The 22328-nt window shown below is 49.1% G+C and overlaps 1 protein-coding gene across 19 annotated transcripts in view; it reads right to left on the bottom strand.

Annotated features, from left to right (window-relative positions):
- The window catches only part of CACNA1B (calcium voltage-gated channel subunit alpha1 B), a 292874-nt gene that overhangs the window by 77101 nt on the left and 193445 nt on the right, over window positions 1–22328 (bottom strand). For 13 of the 19 annotated variants that reach the window (XM_033077555.2, XM_033077556.2, XM_033077560.2 and 10 more), the window contains 4 exons: window positions 20497–20603; window positions 12977–13039; window positions 3358–4167; window positions 1371–1597 (listed from right to left, as the gene is read on the bottom strand). In XM_033077555.2, the coding sequence (XP_032933446.1) occupies window positions 1371–1597; window positions 3358–4167; window positions 12977–13039; window positions 20497–20603 (1207 nt within the window). The remainder of the gene's footprint in view (window positions 1–1370; window positions 1598–3357; window positions 4168–12976; window positions 13040–20496; window positions 20604–22328) is intronic. The other 6 variants (XM_033077565.2, XM_033077567.2, XM_033077569.2 and 3 more) reach the window with 1 other exon arrangement.

Below are 22328 nucleotides of genomic sequence, written 5' to 3'. Positions count from 1 at the left end.
AGAAATTCTTAGTGAGAGGGATCAGCTCGGGAGTCTCGGAAGTAAATAAAAAGGAAGTCTGTCCAGCCCCGTAATTCAGTGTTTTCTCCCATGGAGCAGGAGCACAACTGGCTTTGGAACACATAAAAGAACAGATTCATGGATGAGGTTTAATAATCTTGGGGCTGAGACTGCTGAGCTTCCCAGAAATAGGAAAAGAGACCTGGGAAGGACTTCTTGGACCCCCAGAGCTGTGCCTGCATCGTGCACCTCGGTTTGTGCAAAGGTGTGCAGCTCCATCCTGCAGCAGGTTTTGGGATCTCTTTCTCTGAGATTGTTCCCAACCTCCCTCCCAAAGGTTGGAAATTCTCCAGTTCTCATCCTGACTTCACTTGCTGGGGGTTTATAGGATAAATTACTGAAGATAATTTCCCATCTATGAACTGGGTAACATTTCATACTGCAAATTCTCTTCTTAGACACGTATAAAGGCTCTTCCATTAATTCCCAGGACCTAAAGCCCAACAATCCCACCCTTTGGAATGTGTTCAGTGCAGGGCTGTTATTACTTTTTATTTTATTTTGCAAGAAAATGACATTTCATTGTGTTTGAGTGACATATTCAATAAGCTCCTTATTGGATCTCCAGCCAGATCCAGAGGAAATGGCCAGGAAAGGGAGAGCTGATAAATCGTGATTGACAGGAAGTCAGCATTGCAATATAGGAAAATTACCATTGAAGAGGGGGGAATAAAAAGGAGAAAGAAGAAGGAAAAAAATAAAAAAATAAAAGATAAATCTTGTGGCTGACAACAAAGTGAAAAAGCACAGAGACCCTGCCAGATCTTGGCTGTGCCTCTTGGAAAGCAGAGTCCTGACAGCCTGAGGTTTAACGTGGACCTCTTGGATTTCACACCAGGACTCTCCTCAGCTCTCCAGACTTCTCCAGGCTGTTCCCACCCTGCCAGGGGTCAGCCCCAAGGTGGTGGGAACAGGCTGGGCACAAGGATCTTGGGACCATCTGTAAATCTGTGCTGAGAGCTCTGGAGAAGGACAGGGAGGGTGAAGCTGCTCCAAGTGTGGTGCTGTAAAAAGCTCTGGAATGTCACAGGATCCCAAAGCAGCAGGATCACACATGGGTGCTGCTTCTCCCTGCTCCTTCCCCCACACAAAGGGTGTGGCCTGGCTGAGCCATCTCCAGGGAATCTCAGGTGTTTTCCAGAGCCACCAGGCACCCAGGACCCTTGAGTGACAATTACAGATCCACATCTCCAGGTTCCCTGCCTGCCTCTCTCGAGGCTGCAGTGCCCAGTAGAGCGCCCATCACTCCTTGGAAATCTCCATTTCCTGCCAAGCCCTCAGCAGGAAAAGCAGGGGGCAGAGGCACTCACTTGGAATGACAGTGGTGTCCCCTGGAGGGGCAGTGATGGTGACAGGGATGTTCACAGTGGTGGTTTTGTCCAGCGGGGGCTGAATCATCCTCGTCACATTCTTCTGGTTGTCAGCATCCTCCGGCTGCTCAGGCACCTTCTGCAGGTAAGTGCTGGGCAGGGTGTGCACAGGGACACTGCCAGGGCCACTGCCACTGCCACTGGCCTCCAGCTCACACTGGTTCTCCCTAGGAAAAAGCAGGATTTGTTCAATATGGGCCGGGAAAGGCTGAGAGAACACATCCCTGGCACTGCACCTCACGCTGGGCTTGTTTCCTCCATGGAAATCCTTTGCAGGACAACCTCTGACAGCAAAATTTGGGATCTTTTTGTCCAAGATCTCCCAAGCCAAACCCCAATCCCAGCATTAGGAGGGGGCTGTGGCACTGGACATCCCTGGGGTCACTTTAATGATGCTCCCAAGCCAGGACCACGTGGCCCTTGCATGTAGCAGTGCCATGAGCCACTCCCCAGAGCATTTGCTGGATGAATCCTGACATGCTGCTCCCTCATGCTCTCCCCAGGCCTTATTTAAATGTGCTGATTCTCTTTCCCAGCTTGGAACCGTTCTGGAACGTGGCTGTCAGAGCTAGATGGCTCCTGCTCCCCTCTGCAGCTCTGCTCCAGTGAAGAGGAAAGTGAGCCCGTGCACATGAGCACACTGAACAGCAGGCAGAGTGTTTGGAAATTCAGCTGAAAGGAAGATAATTTAGACAGGAAAATTATTATCTCAGTGCCACTCACGGCTCTCCACGGTGACATGAACTCTGTTCTAAAGAATCCCAGTGCAATTTCTTTTCCATCAGACTAATAAAGCTGAAAAGGCAATCTATCCTTCTTTATTAACTACTCCAAATGCTTCACCAGGGCTGTTTTTCTCACTTGACTTACATAAGAATTAAAGCAAATGGGGGCCATCGTTGCTCTTAATGGAAGAGGCCATGTGCTGGAACAACTGGTGGTGCAGCTGAAGGCTCCCCATTAAAAATGAAAACCAAAGGGCTCTAAGCAAGGCTGGCTGAAATTTAAAAATATGTCCCTCAGGAGCTTCCTTCAGAAGCTGGGAAATTCTCTGCTCCACTTGGTGTCCTACAGGGCCTGTTGGTATTTACAGCAAGGATATTTCCTGCCTTAAACCTGAGCTGTTTTATGAACCAAAATCGTCTTTGGGAGCCTCTGTCACTGCTGATTGAGGCAAGAGAGAACTGCAGGTTGTGCTGGGAGCTGGTGTGGGGACAGGGACAGCAGGGAATGCCATGTGGGGGCTGAGAAGGGATTTTCTGAAACACATCTGGGACTTTGTGAGCCCCGAGCTCACCCGGGCAGGGTCTGGCAGCACTCACTTATAGTAGCTGGTCTGTGGGTTAGACAGGGTTAATAAAGCCTTGAGAAGTATTCTTTGACCAAGGCTGCTGGCATGGACACCATGAGAAGGAGAAAAAGAATATAAACAGGAAAAATACCCCACAGCTGTGGAGCAAAAGAAGATAACCAGGAAAAATACTCCACAGATGTGGAAAGTAATTTCGGAAAGGTCCTGGGAAGAATAGAGTTGGGAAAACTTTCTGCCAGTGATTGTTACGTTGACTAATTGTGACCAATGGTGAAAATGTAAACTCACTTATAGTAGCTGGTCTGTGGGTTAGAGAGGGTTAATAACGCCTTGAGAAGTATTGTCTGACCAAGGCTGCTGGCATGGACACCAAGAGGAGAGGGAGCAAAAGAAGATAACCAGGAAAAATACCCCACAGCTGTGGAAAGTAATTTCGGAAAGGTCCTGGGAAGAATAGTGGTGGGAAAACTTTCTGCCAGTGATTGTGATGTTGACTAATTGTGACCAGCGATGAAAATGTGAACTGTGTAAAGGGTATAACCACGGTGTATTGTTGTGATAAACACATATTGGCCTTCTGAAGCATTTCGTGTGCCGCCTGCCTCTCCCACTCACTTGGGCTGGTGATTGCGGTGCTCCTTGTCGCCAGCCTCGCCCTCCTTGTCGCCGTCCTTGTCCACGGACTCGCAGGTGGCCATGGCCCGGTTGCGGAGGCGGTGCCGGCGGTGTGGCTCCTCGCCGCTGTCGCCCTTGGTGCCGGGCTCGTCCCTGGCGCTGCGGGGCCCGGCGCGGTGCCGGGAGCGCCGCTCGCCGCGGGCCCCGTTGGCGGTGCCATTGCCGTCCTTGGGCGGCCGCTCCGAGTGCCGGTGGCTGCGGTGCCTGCGGTGCTCCTTGTCCCCCTCCTCCACCGAGCCCCGCCGGTGGTGCCGCTTGCCCCCTTCCTGCCCCCTGCTCCGCTCGCTCTTCCCCTCCTTGCTGCCGCCCTCCACCTCCTTGCTGCGGCTGCGGTGCTGCCTGTGCCTCTCCTCCTTGGTGGCCGCGCCGGTGTCGCCGCTCTCCTCCTTGGCCACGTCTCCCTTCTCCTGCTCGCCCAGCCTGTCCTTGTCGCGGTGCCGGTGGTGCTTCCGCGGCGCTTCTGCCCCATCGCCGGGGGTGGCTTTGGGGTGCTCGGGCACCTCCTGCACGTCCCCGGGGCTCAGCTTGCTGATGTTGTTCCTGGCCTCGCCGCGGGGCTCCACCACCAGCGGCCGGTCCAGGTGTGTTTTCATGTCGGGCCGGATGTGCAGGGTGGTGGCGTAGCGGACCCGCTCCTCGGGGTCCAGCTCGTTGTACAGCGCCTCGCAGCTGGCTCGGAAGTTGTGCATCCGGATCTGGCTCGTCCTCTGCTCCCAAACCGACTTGGATTTGGAGGAATTCTGCTGCTTGCTAAGGTGGGAGAAATGGGAGAAGTCAGCACCTGACTTTGCTGTAATTCCCTAAATACCGACCAAAAAAAAAAGGGAATTTTCAGCTGAGGTGGGGAATTAGAGGGTCGAACCAAAGGAGTAAGAGGGATGGAGAGAGAACATGAGCAGGGAAAGCCAGCGGGATCATCCGTGTTAGTTTGCCCACACACTATGAGATCAGCCCTCTGGAAAGGAGTTATTCTGCAATTTCGGAAATGTGGAAGCCTCGGGAATAGTCTGGAGGATTAAAACGTCAGCACACAAAAATCACACACCCCAGCCAGAGCTTTGGAACAGCCCACAAAGCTCCCCAAAATTAGCAGCACTTTTCTCCCCACCTGGAAATACCTGGATGAGGAAATTAGCGGTGAGCAAGAGAAGTTAGATCAGCAGGAGGAGCAGGGAAAATGAAACCTGTCCCTGAGGATCCGAGCCTGCCACCAGCCCCTTCCCCTTCCAGCCAGCCCCAGGGGTTGTTTTCCAGCTCTGCTGCCCTGCTGCTCATGGAACAGGTCTAAAACTGCTCTAGACCCACAGCATCCTTCCAGGTGAGCAGGGACCAGCCAGCCCACACATCACTGGAGCATGGAAAACTGTCCTGTACACCAGGAAAAGAGCCCAGAGAGAGGGAGAGTCACACAGAAACATCAAAGATCCTGAGCTGGAAGGGATCACCCAGTCCTGCCCTTGGCCCTGTCCAACCCCAGCCCAACAATCCCAGCCTGTCCATCCCTGGCAGCGCTGTCCAAACGCTCCTGGAGCTCTGGCAGCCTCGGGGCCGTGCCCATTCCCTGGGGAGCCTGGGCAGTGCCAGCACCCTCTGGGGGAAGAACCTTTCCCTGAGCTCCACCTGAGCCTGCCCTGGCCCAGCTCCAGCTGTTCCCTGGCTCCTGTCCCTGGCCCAGAGCAGAGCCCGGAGCTGCCCCTGGGGAGGAGCTGCAGCCCCCGGGGAGCTCTGCCCTGAGTGTGCTCCAGCTGAGCCATCCCAGTGCCCTGAGTGTGCTCCAGCTGAGCCATCCCAGTGCCCCCAGTGTGCTCCAGCTGAGCCATCCCAGTGCCCCCAGTGTGCTCCAGCTGAGCCATCCCAGTGCCCTGAGTGTGCTCCAGCTGAGCCATCCCAGTGCCCCCAGTGTGCTCCAGCTGAACCATCCCAGTGCCCCCAGTGTGCTCCAGCTGAGCCATCCCAGTGCCCCCAGTGTGCTCCAGCTGAGCCATCCCAGTGCCCTCAGCTGCTCCTCATGGGCCCCTCCAGACCCTTCCCCATCTCAGTGTCCCAAGATGAAGATGAGATGGGAACACCTCTGTCACCTCTTGTGACGAGGACACCTCCTCTGACATGGCCTGAATGCTTGGACTTTTCAGCACAGCATTTGGGTTCTCATCATTCAAAGTGACCACAAACCCAACCAGGGTTTGAAGGTTGTGAAGGGAAGACTTTCTTTTCCCCCTAAAAACTACCAATCAAACTCTGGTTTTCACTGGCTGCCAGGGTGAGTTCTGGATGTAACCTCCTGGAGGCTCAGCACTCATTTTTCCTTAATGAAACTTTTTCTAGCAAACCAGGAAAAGCATTTTCCTCCTCCCAGCCTGCTCTGACTTCTCCATTCCCCACACTTCAGCCTGAGCTGTGCAGCTGGAGGGAGCAGAGCCCACATGGGAGGCAAACACAACCTCCTTACACATGTTCTGGGCTCCCCTGGCAGTGGAAAAAAGCAGCTTCTGCGTGTCCTGGTGCTGACTGTGACTGCCTGGCTCTGTCACCGTGCACAGACCCCGGGAGGTGACGTCCAGCCACGCTCATGTGGCACAGTGGGAGCTGTCACAAGGGTTTTGTGTCGCTGGCCTCTGCTGGGGAATTGTTTCTTTACCGAGGCTGCTGCAGCCTGGTGCTGCTACAGAGGCAAAAATTCACTAAAAGCCCTCATGAGAGCACCCAGGCAGATGTGGAGAAACCTCATTTAATCCCAAAATCAGAGCTGATCACCAAAATTCAATATCTACACCCTGTTGCTAAGTTCTGGACTCATTTTTCAGCCAAATTCCCCATTTGCATCACGGCAGAACAAGTGATAAAAATCACAGTTCTAAATGTAAATAATGCCAGAAGGTCCTGGAGACATGGCCTAGAGCCCCCAAATCCCACACTGAAGGGAGCACAGGCTCCTCCTGAGGGAGAGCCCCTCCAGGCTGGCACAAGGATGAACAGCCCCATCACAGTGGGCACTCACCACTTTCTTTAGTTCAAAATTATGAAAAAATTAAAATACTCTCACTCATCAGCAGCTTTCCTTGGTTTGGGAAGGAATGAGGAACATGCAGAGCCTGTGACTGCCCAGCCCTGCTGCCCTGTGCCAGGGTTTCCCATGGGAAGGCACAGGAAAAGCTCTGCACAGGCAGCAGAGGTGGAGCTGCCTGGGATGGGCATCCCAAGGTGTCCCTCACATCCTCTGGCACAGCTGGGTGCCTTGCTCTGCCACACTCCAGGTATGAGCTCTGCTAAAACTGGGCTACAAATCTCTTCAAAGCCAGGCTCAGGGAAAGCTCAGGGATTTTCTGTGCCTGGCTGAGCTCCCTGAGTGCTGCCACAAACTCCTCTGTGCTTAGGGAATATTCCTCACTCTAATGAAAGCCCTGGGGTAGGGACCAGCCTCTGTCCTCTGCTTTGGACAGCTGATCATCAGCCTTAATGATTCATTAGAAAAGTGTTTTAGTGCTGAAACTTCCAGTTTATCTACAGCCCAGAGCAGAGGGAGAAGCACAAGCAGCCCCTGCTCCATCCTGTGCTCCATTGCCATGGGACAGGAACCAGCAGGGCTGGAACCTCAGTGTCCCTGCAGCGATTCCCCAAAGCAAAACACAAAGAAAATCACCAGGAAAATCACCATGGACACAGCCTGTGCCTCACTGCCCCTGCTGAGCCCATCCCAGGCAAGAGGGAAAGAAAATCCACTCAGGCTGGATGTGGTGAGGAGGAAGGTTGGGATTCAGGGCTGATCCTCGAGCTGTGTCACTGCAGGAGGGGTTTTGCACTCATGTTTCAGTTCCACCAAGGACATAAATCAGCTTTGAAATGATCTCTGAGCCGTTCCCACTGCCCATCACTCAGGGCTGAGCGAGAGGTGCTGCCAGGGAACTGCACCCCTGAGAAGCTGCAGGAAGCAGGCAGTGCACACATCACCCCAGCTCTGCTCAGATCCCTGGATAAAACAGGCACTGACATTCCAACCTCACTTTCCCAGCACTGCAAATCAGCTGATCCCTAACGCTGACACGAGTCACGGAGGTGAGTGCCAAAACCCCGGCACAAAGCCACAGAGCTCTGAGCTCCAACAGCTCCAGAAAGGAGCTGCAGAGGCAATTCCTCTTCCCACAGGGAAAACACTCCAAAAAAAATTTTTAAAAGACAAATCAGGATATTTATGAAGCACAGTAAAAACCTGATCAGGAAAATGCAGCACATGTGAGCTCAATTCCATCTCCAGAGCAGTGAGGAGCATCCCAAATCTTGTCATCCCAAAAACACCACTCAGAAGCCACAGCCAGGGCACAGGGGCTGCTGTGGCAATGGGGACAAAGCTCCTGAGCAGGATGGATCCTGTGGGGACAGCACTGGGAATTCCAGAGCAGCAGCAGAAGTGTCAGCTGCTGCTCCAGCTGGATTTCTCCAAGCTCTCTCCAGGTCCCCAGAGCCACTGAGCTCGGGATTGGTGGCAGCTCCTCCTGCCCTGGTGCTCTCTGGGCATGGGGACAGCCTGGGAGCTGATTTCTGGCACCCCTTAAAACAAAGCAGGGCTTCAGCCCAGCTGCCTGCCCAGGGGAGATGCAGCAAGGAGGGGTTTAGAGAAGATGGAAAAACATCAACAGGACAAAAATGATTTCCTCTGCTTCACCCCTCGTTTGGGGCAGGGAATTCTGCACAGATCAGGGCAGGCACAGCCCAGCTACAGCATGAGCAGGGCAGGACCTGTCTAAACTGATCAAAAAGAGGATTTGTGATAACAAATATTTACTCCACAAAAAAAACATAAAGCAAATTCTTTATCTGAACCTGCTCACTGCTGGCTGCAAACCCTCCTGAAGCCATCAGGAAATTGCCCAGTGAATCACTCCTGACTTGCTGACATCCTACAAACACTGCTGCTAATTCACTGCTTTATTCCTCATCCTATTTTCAGGAATATTTGGAACTCTTGGAAGGCTCTGCTCCATGCCCAGATCCCCCAGGCTGGAAATGTTGATACCACTGCTGGTACCAGCTGCACTTGGTTTTCCTTGGATTGAGACACCAACAAACAACTCCTGCCTGTGGCTGGAAAGAAAACCCCACAATTCCTGGAGAACCAAATAAAATTCATATTAATGAATCAATGACTAATATTGGTATAAATAAAAACTGCAACTGCTGTGTGGTTTATTCAAGAAAGGGAAATGTGGTTTTAGTCAGATGCTAATTTTAGGGTGCTCCTTAATGATTCAAGATTTTGTTCCCACAACCTTTAAAATCGCTGCTGCACTTCATGGAAATCCTTAAAATTTTGCTGCAGTAAATAATGAATGAAAGCAGCCTATGGAAAGACAATAATTCAATGTTAAAAATAACCACACATTACAGAGTGGCTGTGAAATTCTGTGTTTCAGATAAAAGGGAATTTGTTGTTAAAATGCAACAAAACCTTTCCACTCAAATCCTATTTTCTGTTCATGAACTCAGGGTTCATAAACTCCACATTTCCATTTTCCACTTGGAAAACACAATGGCATATTTCACTTTGGGTGTGCACAAAGCCCAGTGGTTCATTTCTGTGAGTTGCTAAAACAATTTTCTCTCAGCTGAACTCAGCTCTGGGCTTTAAATAAATGTGTTTTGCCAGTGACCCTGGAGTTGGTGCTTGGGTGCTTCAGCTGCTTTTTTATCCTTCTGAGCTCCATCTCCCTCCTGATCTCCCTTGGGAATGCTCTGGAGCATCACAGACACCAGGACCAAGGTGCAGAAAACACTTTTGAAGTGTTATTATCTCCAAAATTATTCTTGAACCCCTCGTTCTGTGCAGCTCTGAAGGGACACAAAGCTCAGCCAGGCCAAAGCTCTGAATGGAGCCAAGTTTTTCCTGCTTTCTGCTGGAGCTTTCCCTGCCAGAAGGATTCCACCCAGCCACACCTCATGCTGCTCCTTATTTCTCTAATAAGAGGAATTTTCTCATTGTTTTCAGTACATCCCATCCTAGTCCCAGGAATATAAATCTGGGGGTTTGCTTTCTGCACATCCTGATCCTCAGAAAATGCCAGGAAATATTCCTTCTGTCTCAAGTGGTTTTGCTGTCCTTGGGCACCAGATCCCTCTGCAGAGCTCAGGCTCTGCTTGGTATTTCAGTTATGAATTGTGATCAAATAATTCCACGCTCAGTAATGAAAAACAGGGTGAGAGGGTTAAAAACAGAATAAAAAAATGGAAGTTTAAAGCCTGATTGCTGTGGCTTGATTGAACAAAGAACACACTGGGATTAAATGTGTGGAACCATTAAATTCTCCTAAACCCCAGGCAAATTATGTCTTATTTACATTATATTTGCTTTAAATTATGTCTTTCCCCTGAAGTGTTGAAGCTCCACTATTCAGAAGATGCTCTGGCTAATGGTCCAGACCAAAATCTCACCCTAAACTCCAAACTTTTGATAAAAAACAAGCCAAAACATCAGGGAGGGAAAAGGAAAAAAAGGGGAAAAAAAAGGAAAAAAGAAAGGAAAGGAAAAGGAAAAGGAAAAAAAAAAAGGAAAAGGAAAAGGAAAAGGAAAAGGGAAAAGGAAAAGGAAAAGGAACTGGGCTGGGAAATGAAACTGAGTTTTAAATCTGGAAAAAAAAAATCAGTGGCAGGTGCAGAAACTCAGCATTTCCATTTTATGGAACTGTTTTCCCCTTTATTTCCCAATCTAGAATTTGCCTTGACAAGGAATTTGTCACACCCAAGCAAGGCCTGGCAGCTCTGGATCCTAATAAAAATAAACAATTAACAGCAATACCAGAAAACCCCAAGCTACTTGTTTGGATTTCATCACCCATTGCAATTTAAGGATTCATCTGAAAATTTAACACCCCACAACTCTTAAAACTATTGGAAAAATCCTGCCCAATTATTCCCTTGGCTGTGTGTCATCACCTATGTACATATGAATTAATTGCCAAATTCAGTGTGTGCTTTAGATAAATCTACTTAAGGAAATAGGGCAGATCTGTATTTAATTCCCTCTGCTCCAGGAATGAAAAATGTATTATATCCCATGCTGGAATTGTGGAGCAGATTTGTGACAGCACCAAAGGCTGGAATTACCATAAGAAAATTACCCAAATGGAGATTATTTTAATTTATTTAAGAAAGTGTCTCCTGTATTTTGCATGTAACTTCTTACTATTTAAAAATTTATAGATTTTTCTATTTGGATTTTTTTTAAATAATCAAAGAACACATGGAAAACCCAACCCTCTGTATCTCAAAAGATTTTGGGTAAGTTTTGCTCTTTCAGAGCAAATGATCACAGCTGGATCCTGGTTCTCACTGATACTAAAGGCACTGTTTGAGCAAGGAAGGGAATTAAAGGCACAGGGATATTTGGAATTTTGAAGCCCTTCTTGTTCAATTTGTTCTTCTGTGCTTAAAACTTAGCCCAATTATCAGAGTCTTTACAGCAAAACAGTCCCAGAGAGGCCTCCTGAGCTTATCCCAACATTCCCCAGGGAATGGAACCCTCAGCACCTGCCTGGCCCCAAGAGGGGCTGGTCCAGTTTTGTGATTTGAATTTAAATTTTAAAAAATATAAAATAAAACCCATTTCTAACCACGACATTTACACTGAGTAAATAAAACCTTCAGCTGCCTGCACACTCTGGAGTGGTTGTACTTTTATATATTTAATGTTCTTGTGGGGTTCAGTCATTTATTGGATTTTCTTTTTTTTTTTTCTGGGGGTTTCTGGAGGTTTTTGGGGAAATGCTCCTTAATACTCACTGAGAAAAAAAGGACATTGAGCTCACCTCTCTCTGCACCTTCCTGCCTGTCAAAACTCCCAGCAGTCACGAAATACATGGGAAGAAATGATGAGTAAATCTCATTTATTCCCCTAATTTTCACTGTCCCAACCCTGTGAGCCATCAGGCGTGGGCACAGACAGGTCACACCAACTTTGGGCAGTCACAAAAGCTCATGGGCACAGCAGTTCAACTCCAGGGTCCCTGCTCTGCTGGGGAATTAACAACAAACCCTGATGAAAAACGCCTCAAAATGTGGCCAAATCTTCCAAAAGCATTTTGGTGCCTGCACTTTGATTTCATCCTTTTATAAAAGAAAACTCTGCCTCTAAAAATTTGGAAAAGGGGGCAAAATCTGTGGTTTTTTTTTTTTTTTTTTTTTAATGGCTTTGCTCCTAGTTAGCAAACATTGATTGGGAGCAGAGAAATTGGAATTTTGGGGAGAGGGCAGCTCCCAGCACCTCCCTTTCTCCATCCTGTTCCCCTGTCAGGGTGGGAGGTACCAAAGTGCAGCTGAGCCCTCTTTGCACCTTTCTGCCTGTCAGGACTCCCAGCAGCCAGGAAATACATGGGAAGAAATGCTCCAAAAGATGACTAAATCTCATTTATTCCCCTAATTTTCCCTGGGCACAGACAGGTCACACCCACTTTGGGCAGTCACAAGAGCTCAGCCTTGTTCCCAGCAGTTAAACCATAGAACAGACAGATTTTAAACCCATATAAAGCATTGACAGATTTTAAATCCCAACTTGTCCAAGATCCACCCAGTGCACGAGGAGCCCCAAAACACCCAGGGAAACACCAGGGAGGAGAAGCTGCTGGAAAAGCTCCTTGGCTTGACAGTACCTTGGTCCCTGCTGTGGGGCCAGGACAAACCCCCAGGCTGGAATTGCACTTACTTGAGTCTCCAAAAGCATTAAAGGAGAAAGACAAAGTCACACAGTTAAAGGAGAACCCAGAGGAGGCTCGTGGGGTGGGACAGGAGCTGGTGAGGAGTTTTTGGGGTTAGTCAGCAGCAGTAATGATGTTTTTACCAACCTGCTCGGTGTCAAAGCACACCCTGACCCACAGCACAGCAGCAGGATTGGATTGGGAGGAAGCACATGGAGTGAGAGTTTGCCACTGTGTTTGCTCAACTCCAGCTCCACAGGAGTTGCCAAGAGCCTCATTTGGACAAAATCTGTGGCTTTAAGCTCCAGCTCGAGAAGGTCAGAGAGCAAAGACATAACCAGCTTTTCAAGGGTTTTCCAATTTAGTCTCACTTGGACTCCGTTTCCAGAATTCTTTTGAAGTCCTCCTCCAGTTTTCCCTCCAAGAGAGCTCTCCTGGTTCTCCCACTGAACCCAGAGTGCAAACACTGGTGGAACATCAAAGCCAACAGCCCAGCACAGAATAAACACAGAGAACAGAAAGAAATACAAGTGAGAACAAGACAAACCATCAAATGAGGGGAGACAGGAGAAGAGAGGGCAGTGGTTCAGGAGAAATGATGGGAAGGAATTAAGGGAGAAAAATGGAGGAAGGAAGAGGAGGAAAAGTCACAGTCAATGTATGGAACACAAGAGTTGCTCACAAGTCACAAGCATCAAATGACAATGACACCTTCCAGTCCTTTCCCTGGATGTTGGCCTGGAGGCTTTCCACAATGATGGGAATGATTTTTGGGGAAAAAACCACAGGGAGAGCGAAGGCACCAGGAGAAGGGGAAGGTTAATAGAGCTCTAAATGAGGAATCCACGAAGTGAATATCGTAACAGAGAGCAACTCACGGTGAATTTACGCTGGAGACTGACGAGCTGCGAGATACAGTACCTCGAGTTTGCTTTACAAAACTGCACATGCAAAAAAACAAAACAAACAAAGAAAACAAAAAGTGAGAAAAGAAAAAGCCAAAAAAACAAACCAAAAGAAAAAAATTTAAAATAAAATAATAAAAAAAGAAAACAAAAAAAAAAACCAAAGGAGCAGAGAAACCATAAAAGACATCGGGAGGAGACTGGCACAGGCCGTGTCCTGGCGGGTGCAGACGGGACAGACCGGGCAAGCTCCAGGAGTGTGGAACCATGGACACCCCCTGGAGAACGGGCACACAACCACAGAGTCCAAAAGGGAACCAAAAGAGAACCAACAGGGAGCCAAAGGTGACAAAGGCGATCTCGGGGCTCCCTGCTGCTCACAGCCCAAACCCTGCAGGGATTGTGCTGCAGATCCTCCTTCCCAGGGAGCAGGGTCCCTGCAGGGATTGTGCTGCAGACCCTCCTTCCCAGGGAGCAGGGTCCCAGCAGGGATTGTGCTGCAGACCCTCCTTCCCAGGGAGCAGGGTCCCTGCAGGGATTGTGCTGCAGATCTCATTCCCAGGGAGCAGGGTCCCTGCAGGGATTGTGCTGCAGACCCTCCTTCCCAGGGAGCAGGGTCCCAGCAGGGATTGTGCTGCAGACCCTCCTTCCCAGGGAGCAGGGTCCCTGCAGGGATTGTGCTGCAGATCCTGCATCCCAGGGAGCAGGGTCCCTGCAGGGATTGTGCTGCAGATCCTCCATCCCAGGGAGCAGGGTCCCTGCAGGGATTGTGCTGCAGATCCTCCATCCCAGGGCAGCAGGGTCCCAGCTCCTGCTCCTGCAGGGAGGCTCCAACACCAGCTGAGCTGCAGCAGCTGGAGCCAGGCAGCTCCTCAGCCCAGCTGAGCTGGAACCTCTCCTGGACATGGCCAGGCTCACACTGCCCCCAAAAACTCAGCTCTGCTGCAGCTCCAGCGGGGTCAGGGAGCTTCCTGCAGCTCAAGGAATTTTGTAGATTCTCCTCCATCTCCTCCATGCCATTTATGTGGGGGATTCTGAATATGGAAATCACTGAATCCCACAGAAAGGCAGGGAATCCACAGAAAGCCAGGATTCTAAAAATCCTGATCGATCCTGGCTTGAGGCAATGATTTTTTTCCCTAGCTCTAAATGATAATTTTTAACAATCTACAGCATTCCAAAAATGCTCCCCAAGACTGAAAATAAAATCCCTTCACCTCCCAATTTGCCTTTTCAGTTGCAGGATTTTTCCTCCTGCTTTCAAGAGCATTTAAATCTGTTAGCAATCAATTCTAGCCAACCAGCAGGCCCAGTTAAAATCTAATGTTCTTTGGGTATCATAGAAGTAAAGTTTTAAATATACATTTATTAAAAATAATAGATTGTTCTAAACAGAAATGTTGGCTCAGTTAATGCATATAACACAAAATCCAGAGGTTCAGAAACCTGGAGTGACTATAAGAAAAATTATGGAAGGCATCATTAAAGTTTTGCTTGAAGCAAATAATCTGCTGAGCAGCCAGGTGAGGTATTTAACCTAAACCTCAGGATTTCTGTGTTTGCCTGGTGCCAAATGAAATTGGAGCAGAGGCAGAGTGGGGGTGGCACATCCTGCATGCTGGCCAAGGAAATTATTATTTCCAGGTTGCTCAAGCTGGGCACCTTTTTACTCTCTGGCAGCAAAATCCTGCAGAGAACAAGCCCCCAACAGCACAAATTCCTCAGGCAAAACCAAGAAATTCCTCTGGGATGGAGGAGAATGCACAGGGCTGCCCTGAGCTACCTGGGAGTGAGCAGCCAGCCCAACACGTGTGGAGGTTTTGGGGTGAATTGTGCAGATGAAATCCCTCAGTGGGAGGCTGGGATGAAGCTCTGTGCCTCCCTGCCTCGTCTGGAGCTGGGCAGGAGGGAGGCCACCCTCTGTCCTTGTCACCTGTGCCAGGTCCTGCAGCACTCCAGGGTCACTGCTCTGCTCCCGTGGCTGGATCTGCCTTTTTGGAACCACGAATTTGCCCTGGGTGAAACCACAGAGCCAGCACAGCCTCCTTTTCCAGGGCAAAATGACAGCAGGAGTTGATTTTCACCAGGTGCTACTTACCTGGAAGGAGGGACAGAGCCCAGAGAGTGGCTTTGGGTGTGGCTGAGTGACACCAACAGCGAGGACAGAAAGGAAAAGCCACAGGAGGAACCAGAGCCTCACACACAGACACACTCCAGGGGAGCAGGAGAGGGAAGGAATCACAACCAGCAAGAGAAAAAGAACACCTCTTCTAATCTACACCCCCAGCACAGCACAGGGCTCGGGCTGGGGGTTCAGGCTGCTCCTTGCTGGGTCCTGTTGGGTCCCCACAGCCCAACAGAGATGAGGAAATCATCCAAGACAGAAGGAAAACGTGGAACCTCTGAGATGGAAAACCTGGAGAAACAGAGCAGCTCCCCCCTCCCTGCACCCCAGACTGTACAAAAGGGCCAGAGGAGTCAGGCTCAGGTGGCTCAGGTGCCACCTTGGTGGCTTTTCTGCCCTGCTCACACTGACAGGCACTGTCCCCCCGTGGGACTGCAGCTCCAGCAGCAGCTCTGTGAGCAAGCCCAGCTGGGAGCAGCAGAAAGCAGTCCTGGAGATCTTTGCAGGCTGGAACACTGTCCTGGGAAGCCCAAATCACTCTGGAGCAGCAGTGGGCAACGTGACAAACTGTGCTTAGGTCTGGTGCCCACGTCCAGGAGCTGTCTCTGCCACTGCCCACATTTCATCCACCACCCAAGTTCTCCTCCCACCCAAAACTCACACCTCAAACCCGTGATTAAATTATTTCCCTGGATCTGGCTGCAACTGTAATCCATTACCTCATGGAATTAAAAACTCCCCAAACCTCGTAAATCACAGAGTGCAGAAAGTTCCTCAAAGTGGGGCTGACTACCTGGAGGGCTCCTACAAATTTAGGGGTGCTGAAAAATTGCTAATGTAAGGCTTTTCCTAAGAAAAGGTGAGGAGAGGGCGCTGGGGAATGCTGTGGGTGCCAGGTGAGCCCCAGGTCAGGCAGGGTGTGCTCCTGGCAGCCCCTTTTGTACCAGCCATTGGTGCAGCTCTGGCTGGGATGGGAAAGGCAGAGGAGGGACCCAAACAGGGAATTCAGGCCAGGCAAAACCAGGGAAAAAAATCTGTGTTTGCTTTGGGGTCTTTGTGTGACCCACGGGCTCTTCCTTTCACCAAAAAGGACACCCAGTGCCTTGGAATTGTCCCCTTGTCCCCTGTCCTGGGGCCTGGCTGCCAAGGAAGCTGCACCAATGGTTTGCCCTAAAGACCCCTGGCTCTGTGAAGTCCCTCAGGTGCAGAGGCTGAGCAGGGCAAACGACACAGAGGGGCTGAACAAACCCAGAACTCACCTCCAGAAACAACAAAGCAAGGAAAATGCTAAACAGAGAACAAACAAAAACAAATCACAAAAAAAGAAGAATGAAACAATGGGCTGGAATCAAACACATCTGTTTTCAGGCAAACATTGCAAACAGTGACAGAACCAACGTACCACCCTCGCTTTTCATCCTAAATAAATCCTCCAGGACAGAGTTCACCAGGTGAAAAACCAGCTGTGGTCAGACAGATCTGCTCAGGTGAATCCCTGAGTGGAGCTGGATGGAGCACGAGCTCCAGCCCAAGGCACCAGCCTCACTTTTCACCCTGAGAAGCCACTGAAGAAAAAAGGCCCTTCCAGGATAGAATTCACCAGGTAAAAAAGAAACTGTGGTCAGACAAATCTGTTCAGGTGAATCCCTGTGGTGGAGGAGGAGATTTCTGGGAGCTCCAAAGCAAGTGCAGGATGTTGAGAGGCAGATGCAAGACAAAGGATCCTCCCCAGCACTGCAGTGATGAGCCTGTTGCTAAAGGAGGTGCCTGGTGTCCATCAATCACAAACCAATCCCTTCCAGCACCCAGTTCCAGGTGGGAAGGTGAAGGTGCCTCTTCAGAGCCTCTGAGCAGGCTGGAACCCTGAACAACCAGCTCCTCATGCTTAGAAAATTATGTTCACTCACCAACACAATAAATGGAGCTCAGAGCAGAGGAGGAGGGACAAGGGGACAATTCCAAGGCACTGGGTGTGCAAATTTTATGGAGCTGGGGCAGGAGAACTGGTGATTAAATGATTCCTTTGGATCTGACTCCAACTGTGATCTGTTACCTCACAGAATTTTAAAAAACCCAAACCTCGTAAGTCACAGAGTGCAAAACAATCCCTCTTCAGGCACAGCTCACCTGTGCTGGTACAGCAAAAATGCCAGAGGTGGAGGAAAAATGCCAGCAGCGTGGGAAAGGCTGGGGGAGGTTTAGGGGGAGCCACACTCAGTGCTCAGAGCAGGACTGACAAGGGAAGGGAAGAAAACAGCCCTGAGGCAGCACAAAAAACGTGACTTTTCACCAGGCTCAGCCCAGGGACAGCTCTGTCACCTCTGTGGGAGGTGCCCAAACACTGGGAACACGAACATTGTGTTTAAGAAAATCCACATTGTGGTGTTCTCTGCCACCACCCTGCTTGGACTGATGCAGGCAGGGAAAACTTCAATGTTTTCAGAATATTGATCTGTGCCACTGATGCCTGCTGTTGTTCTAGAAATCCATGTTCACATGTTGGGAAAATAACATTAAACTGTAAAAATGAAATAAAAAATATTCCTGAGAGGAAAGTACAAATATAAATTGATTGGGTAGAGCCACATTTGCAGGAGCTCAATCCCAGTTTTTCTGGGCCTTGCTCACTGAATCCTACAGGGGTTGGATTCTCAGCTCTGTATCTGAGTTTTACAGGGATCTGGTTTCTGGTGATATTTCCTTTTGCCAAAAATCTCATTTTTAGGAACACCCAGCACTTTTAGCATGTCCAGCTCTGACCTGCCAGGACTTGCCATGGTCACAGCATCTGCTCCACCCTCAGAGCACCGTGGGGATTAAGAGCAGGAGAAATGAAGTGTTGGGGTGGATTTGGCCCAAAAGGTCCCTAAATCTGCCCTGTTGCACTTATCCATGATTTAGGATCTGCAAACCACACCTTATCCAGGATTTAGGGACTGCAAACCACCCCCTATCCAGGAATTTAGGAGAAACCACCCCCTGTCCAGGACTTAGGGACTGCAAACCACGCCCTGTCCAGGATTTAAGAGAAACCACCCCCTATCCATGATTTAGGGGCTTCAAACCACCCCCTATCCAGGATTTAGGGTCTGACAACCACCCCCTATCCAGGATTTAGGGGCTGCAAACCACGCCCTATCCAGGATTTAGGGACTGCAAACCACTCCTTATCCAGGATTTAGGGGCTGCAAACCACCCCTTATCCAGGATTTAGGGACTGCAAACCATCCCCTATCCATGATTCAGGGGAAACCACCCCCTCTCCAGGATTTAGGGGTTGCAAACCATCCCCTGCCCAGGATTTAGGGGCTGCAAACCACCCCCTATTCAGGATTTAGGGGAAACCACCCCCTATCCAGGACTTAGGGACTGCAAACCACCCCCTGTCCAGGATTTAGGGTTGCAAACCACCCCTATCCAGGATTTAGGGACTGCAAACCATCCCCTGTCCAGGATTTAGGGGCTACCAAACCCCTCTGGAGCTCCCTGAGCATGGACATTCCATCCCTGTAGGAGATGCTCACTTGAGAGCGGGATTTGATCCTTGTGGGTCTCTCCCATCACAGAATTTATCTGCCATGGATTCATGAAATCTCACAGATTAAATCTCAGAGATCACACAGATCACAATCCCCATCTCCCAGAACCTGACTCCTCCCCTGCTGTTCCTCCAGGGCATCATCCCTTTGGGCACAACCTCTGCTCCTAAATGCTGCTTTTTTTCCCCAAATCAAAGCCCTGTGATCTCTGAGTGGCTGTGGAGGCTCAGCCTGGCCGAGGAGATGCCACAGGCTCAGCAGATGTGGAATCATCCCTCCCATCGTGCTCCTGGCAATTTGCACACAATCAGGGCAGGGCAGACTCAATTTGAGGCAAAATTAGCAAAACTCCACAGTTTTGTGCTCACTTTGAATTGTTGTCACAAAACTCCCCTTGGGCTTTTGAAAACCTGGTGAAAAACCACGGGAAAAGGTGATTTTAAGCAATTTCAACCTTAGCTCCACGGAAGTGAGTTGTTTTTTTTTTCTGCTGATTTCTAAGAAATCTTCCCATGCAAAATGCTTTGATTAAAACAGAAGCAAATAAGCACCATCATCATCTTGCATTTTAAAATACCAGAACCAAGAAATTCATCAAAGAGCAGGAGCAATTATCCTCATTTGACTTCTTTTCAAGGCTGGCCAGAAAATAATTGTAAGGAAAAAATGGTATTTAAAACTATCAAACAGCCAGAGCATAAATAGGAACTGATTACAGCAGTAATGACAAAATAAAATGGTAAGAAGAATAAAATGGGCAAATTAATAATATTCTTTTCCTTCAGATGTAACAAACTGGCTCCACTTGGCCTTTTGTCTCTGCTAAAGTGGATTAAACTCCCAGTAAAAAGAGATTTCCACTGCAGGAATCCGGCTGCAGTTCAGTTTTTTTTCCCACTAAAATTGAGCAGGAAATTTCTTTTTTTTTTTGTGCCTGAGCTTCTCCAGCCCTTGGAGGTCTCCCCTGTAAAAGGGATCTGGAAAACATCAGCAGCTCCCAGTAAAATGCAAACAAACTTTTTTGGTGCTGATGCTGAAATTCCAGAAGAGTTCAAGGAACCTTTTCAGCAAATCCTTGGGGGGTATCCCAGAACAGAATCATGGAATGGTTGAGGTTGGAAGGACCTTAAATCCCATCCCAACCTCTGCAGGGACACCCTCCACTAGCCCAGGTTGCCCCAAGTCCATCCCACACTTGGAGATTTCCAGGAATGTCTCAAATACAGAAACCTGGACAAATATTTCCACCTACACCTCATTTTTGCACCTTTAGGATCCAGGAAAAGTTGGGCCCAAGACAAAGCTTTCCAAGGGTTTTGGTATCCCAGAACCTGTCATCATCCAGGCATCTGAGAATTCCAGATGGATGTTCCCACCTCCAAACCGGTTCATTTTATTGCACCCAGCTCCTTCAAACAGCAAGGAAAGGGAATTCAAGCACATTTCCCAGCTATTCAAGACGATGCCTTTGCATTGAATTCTCAAGATTACTAAAAAATAGTTATTTCTGTGATCTCTCCTCATCAAAAATCCAGAGTGGGATGTTAACACTTCACCTGGTGAAATCTATCCTGGGACAGCTTAAAAAAAAATCCTCCTAAAATACAACTCTTCAAAGATGAGGCATTCCAAAGAGAAACAAACTGAAAGAAATCCTTCATTAAACTCCTAGTTAAGTGCTCAGCACTGACACATTTGGCCTGTGAGTGCCAGAGACGGTGCAGGAGGGCTCCCAGAGCCCAGGGGAGGCTCCCAGAGCCCAGGGGAGGCTCCAGCTGGACAGACACTGCAAAAGGGGAATTTCCTCCCAAGGAATCAAAGGTGCTTACGCAGCTATGGAGATGTTGGCTGCAGACATGGGGCTCACTTCAGCCACTTCCTTGGCCTTCTGCAGGGCCAGCTTCTGGTTGGTGGCTTCCTCCATCTCCTCCTCGTCCTGGGGCACAAAAGCAAGAGAAATGCAGGAATAAATCATGGAGTAACAACCAGCAGAGCTCCCCAGGGCCTGGGTGGGGGTGGATGCCACTAATGAGCTGCAAGGACACAGGAATTTTAATTTAGGGCAGATTTTCTTGCAAGGAGCCCCAGGTTTGGCACAAGTTGGGGTGAGAAAGGCAAGGTTTGGTCAAGAGGGCTGTCTTGGGTTCAACACAGGATGTGACCAGCAGTGTGTATTCTGTCACCAGCTGTTAAACCAGGTGGGGCACTGATCCTTATTTCCAGGGGAGATATCTCCTGTTAATGGGCCAGCTGTAAAACCAGGTGGGGCAGTGTTCTTTATCTTTCCACAACCCATCCTCCCTCCAGGAGATCTCTCCTGCTCATGGCCATTGAGTCCCAGTGCATGACTGATAAAATTCCATCATCTCATGGGAAATGCTCCAGCCAGGGGAGGAGCCAAACATTTCCTACCCAGATAAAAACTGAGATTGGGAACATCAGAGCAGCCTTTTCCACTGGATCCCAGAGGAAAACCAGACTCTTCCACATCATCACTGGACTTTGGGAGGAAACTGCACCTTGTACAGGAGCACTGCTCCAACTGAGCCACATCTGTCACTGCAGGAGGATGCAGCCACCATGGGATAGGACTGCTACCAACACCCTGCCTGACGGGCGTTGGGTTGGATTCTGACTCTGGCAGTGTTTTGGGGTTTTTGGGGGGTTATTTTTCGTAATACTGTATTTCTATTTTAACTTTTCCTAGTAAAGAACTGTTATTCCTATTCCCATATCTTTGCCTGAGAGCCCCTTAATTTTAAAATTATAATAACTTGGAGGGGGTTTACATTCTCCATTTCAAGAGAGGCTCCTGCCTTTCTCAGCAGACACCTGTCTTTCAAATCAACACAAGGGTTTGTACTCTCACAAACTTTCTTGACTGTCCTGGGTCTCCTCTCAGCACACAGCACTGGAGAGGGAGTCTGAGGGAGCAGGGAGAGCCCTGAGCAGGAATGGGCCAATTCCAGGTGGAACTGTCCGTGGAACCCAGAGCTGTGTGTCCACCCTCAGCAGCCAAAGTCCTGCTGGAACACACAGACAGGCTCCTAAATCCTTCCTGGCCTCCTGCCAAGGGCACTTTCCTGAAACAATCATAAAAAACGCTGGATTTGGGACTGGTCCTGCTCCCAGCAGTTATCCACACCCACCTCAGATCCCTGAGAACTCAGAAAACAAAAAAAGAGCCATATTAAATGTAGTTTGCAGAGCAAAGTTCTGTTCTGCTCCCTGCATATCCCTGGATCAGAAGTGCCTGAAGATTGTAACTGGGATTTCTTTCTTCCTACCCATCATGAAAAGCACCACTAAGGATCTAAATAAAAAAATACAAAAATTAATTTCAAAAATTCAAAATTTAAGGATCTTAAACATTGAGGTGAGAGCAAAACCCAAAGGAACAGCCTGGCTCTCCTTCAGTGGTCACCAAGGTTTGACTTTTCTAACCAAAATAAAGTCAAATCATGGCAGGGGAAGTACAGAGCTCTGCTAGCAACACCAGCATCTCACAAATGCAGGGAAAACCACACTGAGAGCAGTCACAGGCTCTTCTGTCAAACTTTATGGAATGCCCCAGGTCTGCTCTCCTCTCCCAGGGTGATGCTGGAGGAGTCATGATTAAAATAATGAGAGCAGACAGATCCCCAGCTTTGGAAGAGGAAAT

The sequence above is a fragment of the Catharus ustulatus genome, chromosome 21, assembly GCF_009819885.2.
Source record: "Catharus ustulatus isolate bCatUst1 chromosome 21, bCatUst1.pri.v2, whole genome shotgun sequence".
Classification (NCBI taxonomy): domain Eukaryota; kingdom Metazoa; phylum Chordata; class Aves; order Passeriformes; family Turdidae; genus Catharus; species Catharus ustulatus.
This window is presented reverse-complemented; position numbering and strand designations above follow the sequence as displayed.